The sequence below is a fragment of the Musa acuminata genome, chromosome BXJ3-10 (genome assembly GCF_036884655.1).
Source record: "Musa acuminata AAA Group cultivar baxijiao chromosome BXJ3-10, Cavendish_Baxijiao_AAA, whole genome shotgun sequence".
Lineage (NCBI taxonomy): Eukaryota > Viridiplantae > Streptophyta > Magnoliopsida > Zingiberales > Musaceae > Musa > Musa acuminata.
The window spans coordinates 20997803-21016277 of NC_088358.1; the positions used below are offsets into that span (position 1 = coordinate 20997803).

The 18475-nt window shown below is 31.1% G+C and overlaps 2 protein-coding genes and 1 non-coding gene across 3 annotated transcripts; 1 reads left to right on the forward strand and 2 right to left on the reverse strand.

The window, feature by feature from the left end:
• Positions 1-6055: 6055 nt before the first annotated feature.
• Positions 6056-6137, reverse strand: TRNAS-AGA (transfer RNA serine (anticodon AGA)). Its single transcript has one exon. It is a non-coding gene; the product is annotated as a tRNA-Ser (tRNA).
• A 533-nt stretch (positions 6138-6670) lies between these two features.
• Positions 6671-9275, forward strand: LOC135651371 (uncharacterized). The gene is made up of 2 exons (XM_065171436.1): positions 6671-6680; positions 8938-9275. The coding sequence occupies exons 1-2, from the start codon at positions 6671-6673 to the stop codon at positions 9273-9275; spliced, it is 348 nt and encodes a 115-aa protein (XP_065027508.1).
• Positions 8803-11521, reverse strand: LOC135651372 (UDP-N-acetylmuramoyl-L-alanyl-D-glutamate--2,6-diaminopimelate ligase MurE homolog, chloroplastic-like). The gene is made up of 4 exons (XM_065171437.1): positions 11083-11521; positions 10310-10426; positions 9999-10174; positions 8803-9868 (listed from the first exon to the last, which is right to left on the reverse strand). The coding sequence occupies exons 1-4, from the start codon at positions 11519-11521 to the stop codon at positions 9764-9766; spliced, it is 837 nt and encodes a 278-aa protein (XP_065027509.1). The 3' UTR covers positions 8803-9763.
• Positions 11522-18475: the final 6954 nt, after the last annotated feature.

An 18475-nucleotide genomic window follows, 5' to 3' on the forward strand; every position in this document is an offset into this window, starting at 1 on the left:
ACATAAACCCCATTCTCTTACTTTGTGACAATGAAAATTTTCTTTCCTCCTTCAAGGTATAAAAACATATTCTGAACAAGAAAATAAAGAAAGGATTCTTTCTTTTCTCGAATTACTCGAGACTACATTTAGGAATCTCGGATTAGTAACTCGAGTGTTAGAGTGATCAGGTCGGAAAAACTTCCCTGACCTTGATCTTTGTGTAGATGACACCTCGAGAGAACAATACATCTATCTTGAACCTACCTCGAACCCACTTCGAAGTCACCTCAGGTATAAAAAATATTATGTATAAATTTAATAGTTTTAATAAAAATATTATATATATATATATATAATATTTTTGTTTCATAATTTTTATAGTTTAGTGTCTTTGTGTTGGAGTTTTTATTATCCTCCCTTCTTTTATCTTCTCTGTTACTTTTTAGATCTATGATGATCTTACCATAAATCCCCATACATAAGAGAATAATTTAAAGAAAAAAAAATCATAGAAGCTCTCTAGATTTAAATTCTATACATGCGTTCCTTTAAAACATAAAAACTTATGCATATTTGATAGCTGATCTCCTTGGGTACCATAAATTAAATGTCACTTGAAACTCTAATTTATAATAATACCTTACATTCACTATAATCTTCTTTAAGTGATGCCTTATATACTTATTTAATTGGAATAAATTAATATAGATGAAGTGGATAGCCAAAGTTTTTTTTTTCAATACATATTAATGATAATGACATCTAAAGATATAAATTTTGATATTTCATAATAATATAAATGTGTTTTTCAATCTTTGAAAGGACATTATCTAAAATTTAGAACTTCAAAATAAATAAATAAATAAATAAAATAATGTTGCAGTAGATTTAAAAATGTCACTTCATATATTCTCATCATCTCATAATACAAGAGAAGACTCTCCCTCCCCAATAATGCAGACCATTGGTTTAAGAGTTACTTAAAATGACTTTGCACTCACAAAGACTACAACTCATATTTGATGTTAACTTTTCTAATTAGCACTATATATATATATATATATATATATATATATATATATATATATATATATATATATATATATATATATATATATATATATATATATATATATATATATATATATATATATATATATAATTTAATATAAATTTAAATTTAATATATATAGTGTATCATTGCATATTAAATTTAAAATTGGACACAAGCAATCATTTGTTAGTTTTTCTATACTCAAAATATTTAGTGAATATTATTATAAGCTAATTTATCAGTCTCACTTAGGAGACTCCTCATGTGGAAAACCAATACCAAAGCCATCGTTCTTCACTCTCATATCTTAGATTTTTAGTATCAACTTGAGTATATTCAATCTGAAATTTTTTATTTATTATATATCATAAATTGTGTATAAAAAATGTTAGAGGAAAATATTATTGATGTTTTGATTAACCTGATGTGATCCAGATCCATCTAACCAGAATTTTTCATGGTGTTTTCGATGTAAAAATATTATACTCCCAAAGTGTTACTTACACGAAGATAAAGATCATTGGAGGTTTTTCGACTCGATCCTTTTAATGCTCAGGTTAGTAAACCGAAGTCCTCAAATATGGATTTCAGTCGTTCCAAAAGAGAATCCTCCCCACTATTTATAATATTTTTTTCATCTTAAAAGATAAGAATGAAGCTTGAGATTAACTTCCTTATAGGATTGAGAAAGAAGTTTATGATTATCTTTCTTATCATAATAAATAAGAAGAAAATTTATATAGACAAACATATATAGGGTGAATTGGATCCCACGTAACGATCACGTATTAGCTAACAATAGACCTCCTAACAGAAGGCACTAAGGGACATATAATGTATACAAGTGTTTACTATAGTAGAAATTAGATATAATGAATAAAATAATTTATTAGTAGTATTTGATGCAATAAAACAACTTAGTAGTATTAATGACATTGAGAATATATTTGAACCAGATATGCAATTGATGGTTAAATGATATATTGGCATGTTTAATGCTTGCACAACACTAAAACTAATTCTCATTAATAATATTTACTTTCAACTATCACATTGAGAATTTATTTACAACCAAATATCTAATTGATAAATTATAAATTACTTATATTTTATGTGTACAACCATGTGTTACATTTACATAGTTTATTCAAACACTCTCGTATAACTTTAAATTAACCAATATGTTCAACTTGATTATTATTTTTTATAATTTATTTTTTTTAATTGAGAACTTGAAGGAAAAAATTACCCATGTCAAGGCAAAAGACTTAAAAAGACCCAAGTGATGCACATCCAAGAGTAGAAGTATAATTATCTTTGTTGTCAAATTCACTTATTATTTTTTATAATTCTTATGAAATATATAGCACCCCAATATGTCCTATATTGAAGGCAATATCATATATATGACATTATAGAGAAATAGTCGGATCCATCTATGGTAACTTTGGTTTTGTGAATCGTAATCTAAATAGTATATCTTTTAAAATTATTTTTTTGTGCAATGGATCTAAAGATCTCTTTTGGTGAATCCTAATTTTTATTTGGAAAGAACATATGTCATGATTATCATAGAAAATTTTCTACCGTAATTTGTATGTTTAGATATCCAATAAAAATACACTCTCTTACGTATATATGCATGCAAATGTATCTAATTACTCTATAAATATAAGGCCAACTTCTATCCTACCCCGATAGTACAATAATTTCTTTTTTTCTCTCTCCATGTATGAGTATGCCAAGATAGATAGGGCTTCGGAGATATGTATATATATATATTTTTTTATGGAAGCTTTGGGATCGAACTCTGAACCTCATACTCACATGTTTAGTACGAGAAAATTAAGACATGAGGTTCAAGTTCAATCCTAGACTTTCCATGAAAAAAAAAGAAAGAAAGAAAAAGAGAATGTGAATGATCTATTGATTTGCAGCAGATAAAACTATCCATCAAGGCTTGTGAGTCCTTTAGTTTCTTTTCATTAATAGCTATCTTTTTTTTTTAATGTCCATTATGTTATAATTATTATTTTTTCTCTTATCAATGTCTCACAAGAGGAAAAAGAAAGAGAGATAAAAATCAGTGTAGATATCAGTTTTGATATTTATCCCTTTAATTGCAACTTTTAACATACTGGACCATAAATATGATTTATTCAATAATTTTGTTTATATTTATATCTATCATTATCTCTATCATTATAGAGTGCACGCGCTCACACACACATTGTGACGATGAAACTTAAATTGATACTAATATCTTATGAAAAGATATTTTTAATATTTAGTAATGATTGAATATTAGGGGTGCTTTATCTATTTTTAATTATGGTTTTTCTTTTAATTCAACTAGCTAGTAGTAGTATCATGATTGGCACTAAATGAACATTAAAAACAAAATATGAAAGAATATTTATATAATATTAAAATATGAAAAGATAGATTTATTAGAGCACCCAAATTTATTTTATTTATCTATTATGATATATAAGTTATTGGCGTAAATGAAAATACACTAATCAGTGACATTGCAAAGTTATTTAGCAAGAAAAGTTGCATCTCCATTTGCTAGTGTCCTTTGTGTCTAATGATTCATCTATACTATCTAAGGAGAATGTCATCCTCCTTAATTGATAACTTTATCAAAGATAGGTAATTTGGACAAGCATTTGAAGACTAATATGTTTCTGCCTTCAATTTATGTGGAGCTCTTATATCCCTCCCCATCTTAACTGTTATAGTTTTCGCAGTCATTGATCTTATTCACTCCATCAAGTGGTCATTCTCAAGTTTTTCTTGATTGTTCCCTTGAACTCTTATATCTATTGGAATTTCATTTGATGGTTTTCTAGTAAGATACTAGGGTTTAATTTATGGTTATCGAATTGGTTATGTGGTTCTTCGAACATGACATGCAGGTTTCTTGGTTGCTTTTGCTTTTATTTTCATTTATGTTTTTTAGGTTCAGATTTTTTGATTTGTTTGCTTAAAGGCTTCGGTAGTTTCACTTGTTCACAGTTCGTTGGATAGGGATTCTTTTCTTTGGTTAGTTTTTTTAATAATTTTTAGGGTTTTGTTTATGAATCTTATCGGAGCGTGATTCTTTGGGGTGACATCATAAATTTCATTTGTTTTCATTTTTCAATATTTAAATATTTAAATATATGAGAATAGATGAGAGATTTCAAAGCTAAAAACTCATGATAACTTACAATCTCTTAGACCCCAAATCTATAAGTTTATTTTTGCTTTACCTCATTTCTCCTCCCAATTATATATTTAAAACATTACATGAGCCCTCTGTAAACAGAGGGGTAAACTCAAAACTTTAACTTTAGCTATAATAGAAACTCCAATCTTAACCAAGACTCTTAAACCAAAATTATATCTAATAACAAAGTTTGATTTAATATTCCAACATCCTTTCCTAATTAAAGATTGGAAAAAAAATTATGGAAAGCATCGAATGTTATTGTTATACATTATGTTCTTTGAAATTTTAGAATTTGAAGTCGCACAATCAAACTTTTGGATTTGTCTTATATACCTTAATTAATTATAAAACTCTTATTTGTTTGGAATCAATCTTGTTAGCTTTCTTGACAATCTCTAAACACTAAATCAATCTTATCAATATAATTATTTGCATACATATCTAACTCCTTTATTATAGAATATTAATTAATTTTTATAGCTTCTAGATCATAAATAATAATGATCCTCATATTAGCATTAGTAACATTTTATTCTAAATCTTTAATGATCAACTTTATAAATATTTTTCTTTTTTATAAGGAGGTAAAAAATACTTTTATGCTTCTCATAAAAATAAAATAATTTAATCCGACAAAATTATCTACTCCATAAAAATCAATACTATCTGCATCATAGTCTAAATCTTGCTTTTGTATAATTTTGGCATCTTTAATATTAATAAGAATATTATTGGGTGAATATGGCATCTTTAATATTACTAACAGATCTATCTTTCGGGTTTGTATTATATAATCTTTATGTATTATCTAATTTTTATGATATACCTTTAGACAGCGTAGGAGGATATATATCTCCTTCATAAAAATCTTTTAAGATTAACTAGTCTTTTCTTCTTATCTTAGCATAAGAAATCTTTAAAATAATATTTTTATTTAGTAATAAACTTTATTATTCTTTTATCTTCTTCTATGTTAAAAATTAATTCTTATTTTTTTTTCTTTGGAGAGTGACATAAAATCCATATTATTTATCACATCTTTAAAATTATCCAAGGGAATTTCTTTTAAACCTTTGGATCCGACAAAAATCTTCACCTTAATTTTTTATTTTTAGTATTTTTTTTTATCAAACCTAGATAATAACGAGATCTAAAATAACTTATAAAAATTATCATTAATATTTAGAACTACGAATTAAACCCAAGGATCTAACTAAATAACTACAGAAAGAAACTTTAATATGCATCATGATTTAAGGGGAATAACTAAAAAGAACCTGGGAATGACCTCTTAATCAAGCAAACAACATTGACGTCTTGGAAAATATAAAAGTTAGGATGGGGAGGAATATGATGGTTCCACTAAAATATGAGACTTGATTTGATTGTGATCACGATCGTTATCATCTTTATCTCATCTTCTCTCCTAACGCCATCGTCATTTCTCCTCTCCTCCGAGTTTAGTGACGTAAGAGCAAAGTTGTATAATCTATCCTCTTCTCTTATTTTTTATTTTTTATTTTTTATTTTTTTTTAAAATTTATATTTACATTTAATTCATATTTATATTTATTAAGAAAATTTATGGTCTTCATAAAAAAATAAAAATATTATAATGTGGTCCAAAAAAAATAAAAATATAATTTACTTAGGAATAACACATACTTAGTTTTTTCTAGATAATTTTTAAAATTTATGCAATATAATATTAATTAAGAAAACCGGATTACTATTACCAAATCACGTCATGGCTTCGAACAGCGTATATTATTCCAAAATCGAATTCGATATGATGTTAAAAACGTGGTCGGCAGGATTCGAACCTGCGCGGGAAGAGCCCACATGATTTCTAGTCATGCCCGATAACCACTCCGGCACGACCACATTTTGTGATGTTTTCCTGTTACCTAATTATATATATAATATATTTCTAAACGCTCTCTTTTTCTATTCCAATCATGATATCTCGACCCTTCAGACTCTGTATTATCTAAAATTTCTAATGTCCAAATTTGCATACCGTATCCCTCGTGATTTTTGGTATTTATTTATGTAAATATAAGGTTAATATGTAACCATTCTCATTAAGTTTATCATTCATTATCATTAATTTTTTTTATTTATTATGGTTTAAATATTTTGATTTTTCATTGTAACTGTTATTATTAAATATTTTATTTAATATCATTAAAAAAATTTATTATAGTCCAAACATTATAAATTTAAATTAATTCTTGAACGTTATGATTCTCATGATAATAAATGTTCTCGACGGGAGAACGTCTATATAAATGAGAGTTTTTATTCTTGAGCTCAATATTAAGTCTAAAAGATTTTCTATATCATTTAAAGCGAGAGTTCTAAGTTGAGAAGTGTCAAAATATAAAGAAAAATCATTGCTAAAATTCTTCACAACAATGGCCGAACGTATGCAATTTTCGTTTATGCATTAGTTTTCTTATGTTTCTCTTATAATGATTTAAAAACATATTTTGGTATTAAAATTTATGATAGTTGGTATCTGAGCCATTAATCTCTATCTTGATATGAAAGAGTTTTCATTTTTTATATCATGAATATGGCTTGATTTTGGTTTCTTTTTTAAACTTCTTGATATATTTCATGTTGAAAATCATGAGGATATAACATTTTCAATATTTTTAGTCGATAAAATGCTCATATTATGTATGAATATTTGGTTATATTAATTCATGCTTATGAGCCAATTTTATATATTCAAAATATCTAGTGACTCATATAATCTTAATTAATTAAGAATTAGTCATAGCATCATTAATTAATTAAAATTATATATAAAGTTAAAATAAGGATCACATAAGTAATTAGATATGATATTTTGTCTGAATATATTTAATATAATAATTGTTATCCCATAGGATCTTTTATTATATTTATATAATTAATCAGGATAAAATATCATATTATTTTCATAATTTACCCATAAGGATTATGAATTGGAATATAATTTGATAGTTTTATTATAAAGACTATTTGAATCTATTTGAATTAAAAATTTAGTCCACAATCAATTTTAATATTAAAAGATTATATTTCACATTGGTAAAACATGTAATTTAAACTATTAAGCCTCAAATTTTGACATAAACATATTTGATTTTATGTAATTTCTCAAACTGTTAATTTTTTTTATATTGAATGTAACATTCCTGAACTTATGGGTGATAACTATAAGATATGGAAGTAGAGGATTCTTCTCCATTTAAGGTCGATGTATATTGATTATGTTATTAGGAAAGACGAACTACTTCTGATTGTGATTCTTCTCTATTTAAGGTCTATACTGAAAATAGACAAATACCTAGTTCTTTTGCTAAGTTTATTGAAGAACATGTGATTGTTGCCCAATACACTATGCTTGATTTTCTATACTAGAATGGTGTTGAAGAAAAAAAATCGAACATTATTTGACATGATGCGGAGTATGCTTAGCAACTCCAATCTTCCTATGTTCTTATGGACTAAAGGACTAAAAACGATTATGTATATATTAAATCGAGTTCAAGACACTATGTATATATTAAACAGTTATGTATATATTTATTCGATAAAGATTAATTTAAATTATTAAGCTAAGCGTATATATCAAATGAGAGAATGTAACCGTTCTCATTAAGTTTATCATTCATTACCATTAATTTCTTCATTTATTATGGTTTAAATATTTTAATTTTTTAAATTATTATTATTAAATATTATATTTAATATTATTAAAAAAATTTATTATAGTCCAAACGTTGTAAATTTGAATTAATTCTTGAATATTATAAAGTTAATGATAATAAATATTTTTGATTGGAAAACGTCTATATAAACGAGGGTTTTGGTCTTTAGACTCAATATCTCTTTTAAGTCTAAAAGATTTTCTATACCATTTGAACCGAGAAGTACCAAAATACAAAAAGAAATTTGCTAAAATTCTTAATAACAATGGGAGATACACAATTTTAGTTTCCACTTATGTTTCTATTATTATGGTTTAGAAACATATTTTGGTAGAAAATTATATATATATAATCTCAGCTTGATCTCAATCTTAAAAGCAACCATATTTATAGCCAATCGAATCGGGAAGCTATTTCACGCCATTTGACTCGTAGCATATTCTATGGATAAAAGAGTTGACTTTATCCACTCGATTTTTCCCAAATAATGAATGAAATGCAGAGGTTTCATATAAATAGCACATACTACAGAAGTCAACTACACTTGGTCAACTTATTTAGCGACTTTTAAGTAATCCGATTTCAATTCTCACTTCTTTTACGTGGTTATCGAGTAATCCAAGCTCATTGTTCCTTTGGGCCACAAAGAAACCCCACCCCCTTAGTCAACGCTTGGGAGCGCCACATGCATGCTTTGACCAATCCGCAACAGAATTCCTTTCCCTTAAAGTAAACTCGACACCTTTCTCCATGGCTTACTCACATACCGATCTATCTATATAGATAGCCCTAAAACTACAACGCCATTGCGCTGACACCCTTTGGTTCTCGTCCTCGGCAAAGCAATGGCCTCCTGGTCTTCCATAACGCTCGCTTAGGTGCTCATCTTCTCCAAGTCGAAAGCGCAAGGTGCAAGCTCGATCTCGTCGTCACGAAACCTGCACGCAATCTACTCGATGACGTTTGGACTTGCTTCGCAGGGACCGGCGTGGAGTGCGAGCGCTTGGACGCGAGCGCCTGCGCCTACGCGGTGTCGTCGTCGGGAATGCGCTGCGTGCTGGAGAGGAACGCCGGGGGCGCCTACGCGTGCGCCATGTCGGAGATCGGCGCCGAGGGGTTCGTCGACTGGGTCGAGACGGAAGGGTGCATCGCGGCGTGCGGCCTCGATCGGAGAACCGTCGGGATATCGTCGGACTCGTTGCTGGACGCTAACTTCCAGCGGAAGCTGTGCTCCTCGGAGTGCTTCCGTGGCTGCCTCAACATAGTCAACCTCTTCTTCAATCTCGCAGCTGGCGAAGGTACACTGCAAGCACAGTAATATCATAGCCACTTGTTGTGATCTTGACGTGTGGATTCACCGTCCCAAGGTGCCTCCTTTTCCTGCAATTTGGTCGGACCTTCTCCATGGGATTCTTCCTGCGAGCTAAGGAGCAGGGAAGAGGGAGGAGAGAGAGAGAGAGAGAGAGAGAGTAGCGAAAACGAGCGAGAGGTTGGGGTAAGTGCGAGGCGCTTCTTCGGAAGAGTGAAGCCAACACCGCGGTGCAGCAGAGCGGGGAAGGAGATAAAAAGAGAGAGAGAGAGAGAGAGAGAGAGAGAGAGAGACTGTAACGTTCCAACTGAACTTTGAATGTTCAAAAAAAAAGTTCCAAGTGTTTATCTAAAGAATACCGATAGAAGCGACATACTTTTCAATTTGCAACAGCAGCCAAAGAATTAGGACACATTAACTCGGAATTTTCTGCCTTTGCTATTCCTAAAAATGAGATTATATCGCCAAAGAAATTTCACTTTCATGCTTGACACATCTCACATACTTTGACGCAGCGCTTGTCGGCATTCAACTCTATCGTCGAAGAACTTCCTTGTATCACCCTCAATTTGATATGTCTCGTGGCCTTTGCCAGCAACAACCTGCAGCATCACATCATAGTCTTCAGTCCAAAGTACTAGAAGCTGAAATTGAGTTACACATATCCTTTGTCTAACAAGAGAGAGAAAGGTTTGAGAATACTGTGACCAAGGGTCAGAAGAAGAGAGTTACAATGATATCTCCTTCCTTTCCCATGGCAATGGCAGCTTGCAGGGCTACTCTTCTGTCCTCATTTACTAAGAGTGTACAGCCATTTGGAAGCTTTGGATAGATTTTGCTTCCGCCGGGTGATGAGGACTCTTGCATTGTGTATCCAACACCAGCTAGCATGTCATCCAAGATTGTCGCTAGCAATGTCATCGAAGCATGTTTTAGAAGTTATTATATCTGAATAACAACATAGGCATACGGCCAATAGGTGTTGCATTGCTTTCAGAAATATATGACAAACCAAATTGGCATATAACATACAGAATACATACATGGATCTTCGTTCCTTGGATTGTCTGATGTCAGAATAACCACATCACTTTTATCAGCTGCAATTTTTGTCATCAGCGGCCTCTTCCCCCGATCTCTTTCTCCGCCACATCCAAAGACTAGAAGCGAAACATTAACTATCAGCATGCATCAAATCACCCTACAACAACTAGTCTTGCTAGGATAAAACTATGGTTAGCCACTTTTCTGATCTTTAACTTCCTTCTTGTGAAAATACACTTATGAATTGTGTTTTGGATTCCCAACATAAAAAAGACACAAAAGTGCTGAACTTGAGATGTTGCAACTATAGAAGAACTTTTGGTGCCAATCTTCGTATGCTCAAATGCTACATGAGAGTTTTGAGCAGGTTTTTTCTGAAAGTTCACGGACAGGTTGTTTTTTTAACAATAAGAAAAAGGTACACATTGTAATATTGTCAGATCTAATTTATTTGATTTCAATCTTAGCATAAAAGTTTTTCCGCATTACAGACAGCATGATTACAGATTTTATGAAAACAAGCATTTGATGAAATTATCATAAAATTGGAAGTCAGATCACAATCAGCTGACTTCCAATTTTAGGACCTAGCAAAAATGCCATGCAATTGAGACCTCTCTTTAGCACATATAGGGAAGAAAATATTAGAATCTAAACCAAGCAATTAAGTTTTCGACGATCAATTACCGAGCACTGAATCAGGTAAGTTGAAATGTTCATTCAGTATGATAAGCTGCAGAATGTGCTGAAAGTAAAGCATGAATTGGTATACCAGTGATAACTCTTCGTGGGTTGAGTTCTCGGACAGCATCCAGAAGTCTACACACAGCATCGGGTGTGTGTGCATAGTCTACAATCACGGCGAAAGGCTGCCCCTCGTCAATTAACTCAAACCTGCCGGCAACCCCTTTCACCGCCTCGATTCCCCTCACGATGTCCTCCAGCTTCAGGCCGACAGCAATCCCAACAGAAACGGCTGCGAGGATGTTGTAGATGTTATACCTCCCAAGCATCCCTGTGTTGATCTCTAGTGCCCCCTTTGGCGTGCTCACCCAAACCTTAGTCTTGAACAATGAAAGCTCGGACTTTAGAGGGTAGACGTCGGCGTTCTCGTTCTGCATTCCAAATGTAACGAGTGGAACATCTGCATTCCCGTGATCGATGAAGTATGGAGCATTTGGGTCATCGATGTTCACAACCTTCCTGAGCATCACCAACACGGGGGCTCGGGCTCCACTGGTTATGTATGCCAGCGGGTCATCCAAGATCAGGAAGACGCACGAGCAGCACGCATATGCATTATATATTGTAGCGGTAATCCCACTGATCCAAATAAATGAGTTGTTTGAATATACTATTCACGATACGACAGTGAAGACAACGCGCCATGGCATCATATGGCTATGACACGTGTCAGAAAATATATGAGCAGTCTGAATGTACTATTCACGACATGGCAGTCATGACAACGCGACATGTGATTATAGGTCTGACACGTGTCAGAAATAAAGGAGTAATTACTTAATTGGTAAATAAAATTACATTCTTATGTATATATATATATGTATATATTTATATGTATATATATATGTATATATGTATATGTGTATGTATACGTATGCATACGTGTATATATATATCCACATAATGGATATTTCAACTTCCAAATTTGTGAATTTTTTTATTATCTTTTTTTTATTTAGTATTTTCTATTGAAAATCTAGTGATGTTTAAATTCAAGTTATTACTAATAGATCCATATAATCTATATAGTATCATAATATTATCCTATTATGTTTGAAATAGATAACTATAAATGTTTTTCTAATTGGTAATCATTTCAATAATTTACACCTTCCCATTATTGTATCATAATATTATCCTATTATATTTAAAAATATGTCGTGATAACAACCATCATAGGAAACTACAAATGTTTTTCTAACCGTTAATCATTTCAATAATTTACACCTTCCAAAAAATAATTCTGTGGGCTGATTTGTCCATGGATTTGATATATATTGATTAAGTACAATATATTCTCGAAATAGTCAATGAGAAATCAAAAAATAAAATAAGTTTTCTTATTGGCTTAATACAATCTATAAGTTTATCAATACTCATCAATATGCAATACTAGTTCATCTAAAAAATATATATATATATATACTCAATGCATTAGACTCTCGATAATGTGAGGTTTAAAAAGGATGCATATAAGTTATATATATATATATATAATTAATTAATTAATTCTTAGTTGAGTCGATCTAAATTACACATATGAGGTAGTTGATCTAAATTATAAGAATAACACACGATTTATGATCTAAAAATAGTACTGATATCATATATATTTCATATTTTATATACTTAGTTGAGTCAAATGAATTATATATTATTAATAATGATTAGATTTGGTTGATCAGAGTTATTTTCAGTGAATATAAACCACAGTGACACTTAGGGGATATTCATAATGAAGAATATATGATTTCTAAACTTTGCAAGGATGTTTATTTAAATCAAAAAAATTAATTAAAAAAAATTCTATGATCGAGATAAACATATCGACTCATGCCCTTATTTTACTTTAAATATTCATAAAAAAGACTTTGTTTAGATTAAGTTTTACATATCGACTCATGCCCTTATTTTACTTTAAATATTCATAAAAAAATTCTACATATCGACTCATGCCCTTCTCGGATTTGTTCCCGCATAACCTTATTTTGTTGTATCTTGGATTTTGATGATTAAGTCAATTATCATTTGTTATTTAATCCATATGTTGAGATAAGTATGCAGGATTAACTACGATGAAAGTAAGACATGCAGCAGGAGTTGAGCCGGAGTCAAGACCATGACCACGTTGGGAGTTTGAGAGCTCGACGGAAGTCCGGACGGTAGTCGGAGGTTCTGCGGGAACAAATCCGAGATGTCCAGGAGCTTGCCAAAAGAAGCTCGTCGGAACTCGCCAAGTGGATCGTCGCAACTCCAGGAGTTTGCCGGAAGTCCGTTGGAGCATCGCCGGAGGTTCGTCGGATGTTCACCGGAAGTTCGCCGAAAACTCACCAGAAGAAGCGATTGATGCACCAGAGCAAGCTGTAGTAAATGTCTTAAGAATTGTTGTAGTTAGCATGTAGATTAAGTTAGGAATGAGAGATGATCCCATTAACTTAATCTGGGGGTAATTGGACCCTTAACAGACCCAAATTGGGCCGAATAGATCAACCCATTCGGACCATAATTCCTACTAGACGGTGGCACCGCCTAGGAGAGGGTCTCCCATGAAAGCTGGGTGGTGCAACCGCCCCAGGCAGGCGGTGGCACCGCCAGGGCTCAGTCTCCGAGCGAGACTGGGCGGTGCAACCGCCCCTGTCAAGCGGTGGCACCGCCTAGGAGCTTAGTCTCTTAGCTCTGCCAAGCGGTGCAACCGCCCCTATCAGGCGGTGGCACCGCCTAGGGGCTCAGTCTCCGAGCTCTGCCAAGCGGTGCAACCGCCGCTGACAGGAGGTGGCACTGCCCAGAGGCTCAGTCTCTGAGCTCTACTAGGCGGTGCAACCGCCAGACCCCGAAATTCCGGGAGATGATAGTTTTGAGCTCCAAATTCAAACTAGTTTGGGGCCTATATATATCCCACCCTTTCCTGCATGAAAGGGCATCGAAAATCCAATTTTACTCTGTAATTTTTAAAGCTCAAAAGTGTTGTAAAGACTAGAAGTCTTCCTCCATCTTTTCTTCCAAGTTTTCATCTTTCAAGAGATGAGAGAAATTTTGTAACGGTTGTCTCCTAAGCCCGTCAAAAGGAATGAATTTGTAAAAGGGTGGTTGGCCTTCGCCTATTGAAGGAAGGCCTCTAGTGGATGTCAGTGACCTTGTCGGAGGAGGAAGCCAAAAGTGGATGTAGGTCAAAATTGACCGAACCACTTTAAAATTGCGGTGCTCTCTGGTTTATATTTATTATTACTGCTTACCTTACTGCAAACCTCCATATGTGCTTTACTTCCTCTTTACTTTTGCTGCACTCTTTTACGAACTCACTTTCAAGTTAAGTTTCCAAAAACGGTTTTACGTAGGAAATTGATTTTATCGTACGAACATCATATTTTAGTTTGCGCTTATATTCCGATTTCTATCTTAACTGCAAACTTCTTGCCTTACTTTACTTCAAATACATTTTCGTAAGCTTTCAAAGTTATTATCCGCACGAAACAACTTTTACATCAGAATCAGATTTCAATGTACGAACACAGTTTTAATCGTCGAAAGTTTTCCGCTGCACTAATTCAACCCCCCCCCCCCCCCCCCCCTTTTTAGTGCTCTTGATCTAAACATATTTAAATAATTATAAATTTTAGATATTATAGTGTTATATTAATACTCTCATATAATTTTATATTAATATGTGTTCAATTTTGAGAGAGAATCTATCTTCATCTGACACATGATCATTCATCGTATATAAAGATTTAATGCTGGTAATTTTAAATTTTCTTCTCTCCTTTTATTACAAACATAAACCCCCTTCTCTTCTTTTATGAGACTGAAAATTGTATTTCCCTTCTTCAATGTATAAAAACATATTCGAAACAAGAAAATAAGGGAAAGACTCTTTCTTTTCTTGAACTACTCAAGGTTACATTTAAGAATCTCGGATTAGTAACTCGAGCGTCAGAGTGATCAGGTCGAAAAAACTCTTTTGACCTTGATCTTTATGTCGATGGAATCTTGAACTTACCTCAAACCCACTTCGAAGTCACCTCAGATCCACTTCAAATAATCCTGCATATAAAAATCCAAACCATATTAGGTTAATCAAGATTTTAACGATATTTTTCACTAGCAAACTTGATTATAAATATGTATTATTTGTTATAACAATCTTTATCTTTATCATCAAATCAGCTTATCAAAATGATATATTAATTACGACACAGGAATAGATGTATCCATCGTTAATAATTTATATTTAGATATTTTATGTCATGAGGTTTGTGTCTTCAATCGTTCATCCTAACCTAAATAGTGTATCTTTAAAATTTATTTTCGATTTAAAGTGTGCAATGTAACTAAATATCTCTTTTAGATGATTATTTGAAAGGTAATTTATTTTATAAATAATATTAAAAAATATATATATATATATAATTTATACCTTTAGATATCTCACAAAAGATACAATCCACTATGCATGCACAATATGCAAATGGACATAATGACTATTAAATACAAAGGTGACTTATGCCATATATTTTATAGTACAAAAATTTCTCTCTCTCTCTCTCTTCATGTATGAGTGTGATTACGGATATATATATGAGGTCCGGGATCAAACTCCAACTCTCATGCTCACATAATTGGTATGATAAACAAAGGAAGACACAAGGCTCAAGTCCGATTGTAGTTCTCTCAGTTACACAAAAAAAAATAAAAATGAGAACAAGGAAGGTTTCATTAGTTTGCAGCAAGTAAAACACTCAGTTAATAGAGACTTTAAGGGATTGAAGTTGTAATCCTTTTTTTTTAGATTGTTCTCTTGAGTTTAGAAACTTAAAGATGGTTATATTCTTGATTAGAAAATTCAGAATAATATATAGGAGATAGGATAAAAAACACCAACACAAATTCACTAATCTATGAAAATTATGATATAAAAAATATTATAGGTATAAATTTAATAATTTTAATAAAAATATTAAATAAATATATATATATATATATAATATCTTTGTGTCATAATTTTCATAGTTTAGTGTCTGTGTTGGAGTTTTTGTTATCCTCCCTTCCTTTATTTTCTCTTTTGTTTTTTAGATCTAGAATATGATGATCTTACCACAAATCCCCATACATAAGAGAATAATTTAAAGAAAATAAATCACAGAAACAAGCTCTGTAGATTTAAAGTCTATACATGCATTCCTTTAAAACCTAAAAACTAATGCATATTTGATAGCTGATCTCCTTGGGGTACCATAAATTAAATATCTCTTGAAACTCTAATTTATAATAATACCTTACATTCACTATAATCTTCATTAAGTGATGCCTTATATACTTATTTAACTGGAATAAATTAATATAGATGAAGTGGTTAGCCAAAGTTTTTTTTTTCAATGCATATTAATGACAATGACATGTAAAGATATAAATTTTGATATTTCATAATAATATAAATATATTTTTCAAACTTTGAAAGGACATTATCTAAAATTTAGAACTATATATATATATATATATATATATATATATATATATATATATATATATATATATATATATATATATATATAGTGTGTGTGTGTCATTGCATATTAAATTTAAATTTCGACATAAGCAATCATTTGTTAGTTTTTCTTTACTCAAAATATTTAGTGAATATTATTATAAGCTAATTTATCAGTCTCACTTGGGAGATCCTCTTATGGAAAACCAATACGAATGCCATCGTTCTTCACTCTCGTGTTTTAGATTTTTAGCATCACTTAAGTATATTCAATTTGAAAATTTTTGTTTATTACATATCATAAATCGGGTATAAAAGATGTTAGAGGAAAATATCGTTGATGTCTTGATCAGTCTGATGTGATTCAGATCCGTTTAAGCAGAATTGTCCAAGGTGTTTTCGATGTGAAAATATTATGCTCCCAAAGTGTTACTTATACGAAGACCAAGATCACTAGAGATTTTTCAACTCGATCCCTTTAATGCTTAGGTTAGTAAATCGAAGTCCCCAAATATGGGTTCGAGTCATTCCAAAAGAGAATCTTCCTCACTATTCATAATATATTTTTCCACCTTAAAAGATAAGAATAAAGCTTTGGATTAACTTTCTGGATGAGAAAGAAGTTTGTGATTGTCTTTCTTATCATAATAAATAAGAAGAAAATTTGTATAGATAAAAAGATATAGGGTGACTTGGATCACACATAACAAACATGTATTAGACATATAATGTACTCGAGTATTTACAATAATAGAAATTAGCTATAATGAATAAATATTGAGATCATGTGTTTAGTGCAATAAAACTTAGCAGTATTAATGACATTGAGAATATATTTGAACCTCATAATAATATAAATATATTTTTATTTTTATGGAAGCTTTGGGATCGAACTCTGAACCTCATACTCATATATTTAGTACGAGAAAATTAAGACATGGGGTTCAAGTTCAATCCCATACTTTCTATAAAAAAAAAGGAAAGAAAGAAAGAAAAAACATGAATGATCTATTGATTTGCAACATATAAAACTATCAATAAGGCTTGTGAGTCCTCTAGTTTCTTTTCATTAATAGCTATATTTTTCTTTTTAATGTCCACTATGTTATAATTACTATTTTTTTCTCTTATCAATGAATGTCTCACAAGAGGAAAAAAAAAAAGAGAGATAAAAATGGATATCAGTTTTGATATTTATCCCTTTAATTGTAACTTTTAACATACTGGACCATAAATATGATTTATCCATATAAATATGATTTATTTGCAACATTTACATCAAGATTCTTTTATAGTGATTTATATTTGATCAATTATAAAATATATATATGTCATAGTTGTATAACCATGTTTAGCATTTAGTCTGGTATATTATATGTTGTAAATAATATTTTTTTATCTTTCGCATATATCTCATGAAAGATAATTTGAGTGTAGACAATAATTTTGTCACACACACATAAAATTTGTATAGTGATGATGAAACTCAAATTGATACTAATATCTTTACACACTCAAATTGATACTAATATCTTATAAAATTTGTATAGTGATGATGAAACTCAAATTGATACTAATATCTTATGTAAAGATATTTTTAATATTTAGTAATGATTGAAGATATTTTTAATATTTAGTAATGATTGAATATTCGAGGTACTTTATCCATTATTAATTGCGGTGTTTCTTTTAATTCAACTAGCTAATAGTTTACACACTCAAATTGATACTTGTTGAATCTCGTATTTTGATGATGAAACTACTTGATATATGTTTATGATTTAATCTGCGGTTTGAGTGACGCAGGATGCTTCGATTAGGATGAGACAATTAAAGCAGGAAAATCATGTTGTGCCGAAGGAACATGTTAGAAGATTGGACATCAGGCCGGTGGATCGGTCAACGTATCGATAGAAGGCTTCGGGCCGTGGACTCGGGC

Bases quoted from the DNA above. Each gene is read 5' to 3' on its own strand.
- LOC135651372 (XM_065171437.1), bottom strand. From the start codon at position 11,521: ATGCTCAGGAAGGTTGTGAACATCGATGACCCAAATGCTCCATACTTC. The intron at 10,427-11,082 runs GTATACCAATTC...TTTCGCTTCTAG, and splicing joins CCCACGAAGAGTTATCACTG to TCTTTGGATGTGGCGGAGAA. The intron at 9,869-9,998 runs GTAACTCTCTTC...GTGATGCTGCAG, and splicing joins GAAAGGAAGGAGATATCATT to GTTGTTGCTGGCAAAGGCCA.